Raw genomic sequence first — 1,901 nt, 5'->3', positions numbered from 1 at the left:
TAAGCATTCTCTTGGTAACTGATTGATGTTACAAAAGGTTACTTCCTTCATTTTCTTGCACTTACAATTATAGTTAATTTCACTATTCCTTTCTATCATAAAGTGAAGGAAGTCAAATTAATTTTGATAAAACATTAGCAGCTTTATTAAAAATTTGATGTCCAAAATAAAGCTACTAATGTAGGAATTATTAGCAAAATTATTTTCCTCTCATCTCTATTAGATGAGTATTGAGACCAGAATAAGCTTCATATTTATGTCATCTGAACTTTTATTAATTAAAACAAGTCAGCAGTAACAAGAAAAGATATCAGTTTGGGCGCGGTGATTTGCGCCTGTAATCCCAGCCCTCTGGGAGACAGAGGTGGGTGGATTGCTTGAGCTCAGGAGTTTGAGACCAGCCTGATGAAGAACAGGACCCCATCTCTACTAAAATAGAAAAATTAGTCGGGCATTGTGGTGGGCACCTGTAGTCCCAGATACTTGGGAGGCTGAGGCAAGATCAGTTGAGCCCAAGAGTTTGAGGTTGCTGTGAGCTGTGATCCTACAGCACTCTACCTGGGGCAAGAAAATTGAGACTGTGTCTCAAAAAAAAAAAAAAAAAGGTATCAAACTTTCATCTTAACAAGGCTGACATGTTATGTGTTATGTTACCAAACTGTTTTGTTTTTCCTTTTTTTCTAGTCAATAAATTGATTGCACAAGAAGGACCCTCCTTTCTGCAGATGCGAATAAAACATTTGTTGAAATCTAACCTCATCCCCCAGGCTACTGCTTTATCAAAATTATGTGCAGAATCTAAAGAAATTCCAAATGTGGCATCTTTTCAGCAAGCCTATATCACATGTTTATGTTCTATGCTCCCTAATGAAGATGCTATTAAGGAGGTGAGTAAAGTAACCGTTGCCATTCACACTTGCTATGAATTTGAAAGATTTTGGTATATGTTATGTGGTTTATTTTTTCCCATCAGAATGAAAACCAAGACTCATTCTTTTTCCAGGCTATGGAAAAGTACTCTTAATTGTCTTTTTAACTATTCAACAGATTGATTGTTATGTTTTATAGGTGGATTTGAAAAGTAGGTAATTAAAAATACACACATAGATATTTACATGTTTGGGTGATGGTTTGCTATGAAATCTTTTAAATTTCAAAGTTGTTTTTTCTTATTCTTTTTGGGATGGCACAGGAGGGGCATGCAGATGTTCTTTCTTCTTAAAGTGATGATTTCTCACTGTTTGGGATAGATAGAAATTGTTAATCATGGCTCAAAGGGATAAACTAAAAAAAAAATGGCACATAATTTTAAATTTAGCAGAGAAGTATAGGACTCTAGACCCCATATACACATATTGAACAGTTAAGTGGTCACACACATGGAGAGTAATAAGGTGATTGAATCTTCTTTGGAAACAGTGTTATCAGTCAGCTTGCATACTTTTTTAAAAACCTGAATCATTGTTTTCCTTAATTTGGGGATTTGTTTTCTATAGTTTTTGATAAATTATACAGAAAATATTAGAAATTCCTAGGCTTTATTTAATCATCTACCTTTAATCCTCTCATCTGCGACTCAGATTAGATGCATGGATTTTCATTTTACTTCTGCACTGAAGTTTCTTATTAAATGTTGGAATCTCAAAAATTTAGTTCTGTGCTATAGTAGTTCTTACATGAACAGTATGATATTACCTGTAATATTCTACTCTCCAAAGACAGGTATCTTTCCACCTCACTTCTTTTATTAATATTTTTTTTTGGCTCAGCGCCTATGGCTCAATCAGCTAAGGCGTCAGCCACATACACCTGAGCAGGCAAGTTCGAATCCAGCCCAGACCTGCCAAACAACAATGACGGCTACAACCAAAAAATAGCCAGGCTTTGTGGCGGGTGCCTGT

At 35.4% G+C, this 1,901-nt stretch overlaps 1 protein-coding gene across 1 annotated transcript in view; it reads left to right on the top strand.

Moving 5' to 3' along the window:
• The window catches only part of RLF (rearranged L-myc fusion), a 112,903-nt gene that overhangs the window by 54,450 nt on the left and 56,552 nt on the right, over nucleotides 1-1,901 (top strand). Inside the window, exon 5 of the mRNA XM_003798977.2 lies at nucleotides 685-887. Within this exon, the coding sequence (XP_003799025.1) occupies nucleotides 685-887 (203 nt within the window). The remainder of the gene's footprint in view (nucleotides 1-684; nucleotides 888-1,901) is intronic.

The sequence above is a fragment of the Otolemur garnettii genome, unplaced genomic scaffold (genome assembly GCF_000181295.1).
Source record: "Otolemur garnettii isolate 467f Iridium unplaced genomic scaffold, OtoGar3 scaffold00144, whole genome shotgun sequence".
Classification (NCBI taxonomy): domain Eukaryota; kingdom Metazoa; phylum Chordata; class Mammalia; order Primates; family Galagidae; genus Otolemur; species Otolemur garnettii.
Note: the sequence above shows the minus strand (reverse complement) of the source record. Positions and strands in the feature narration are given on the sequence as shown.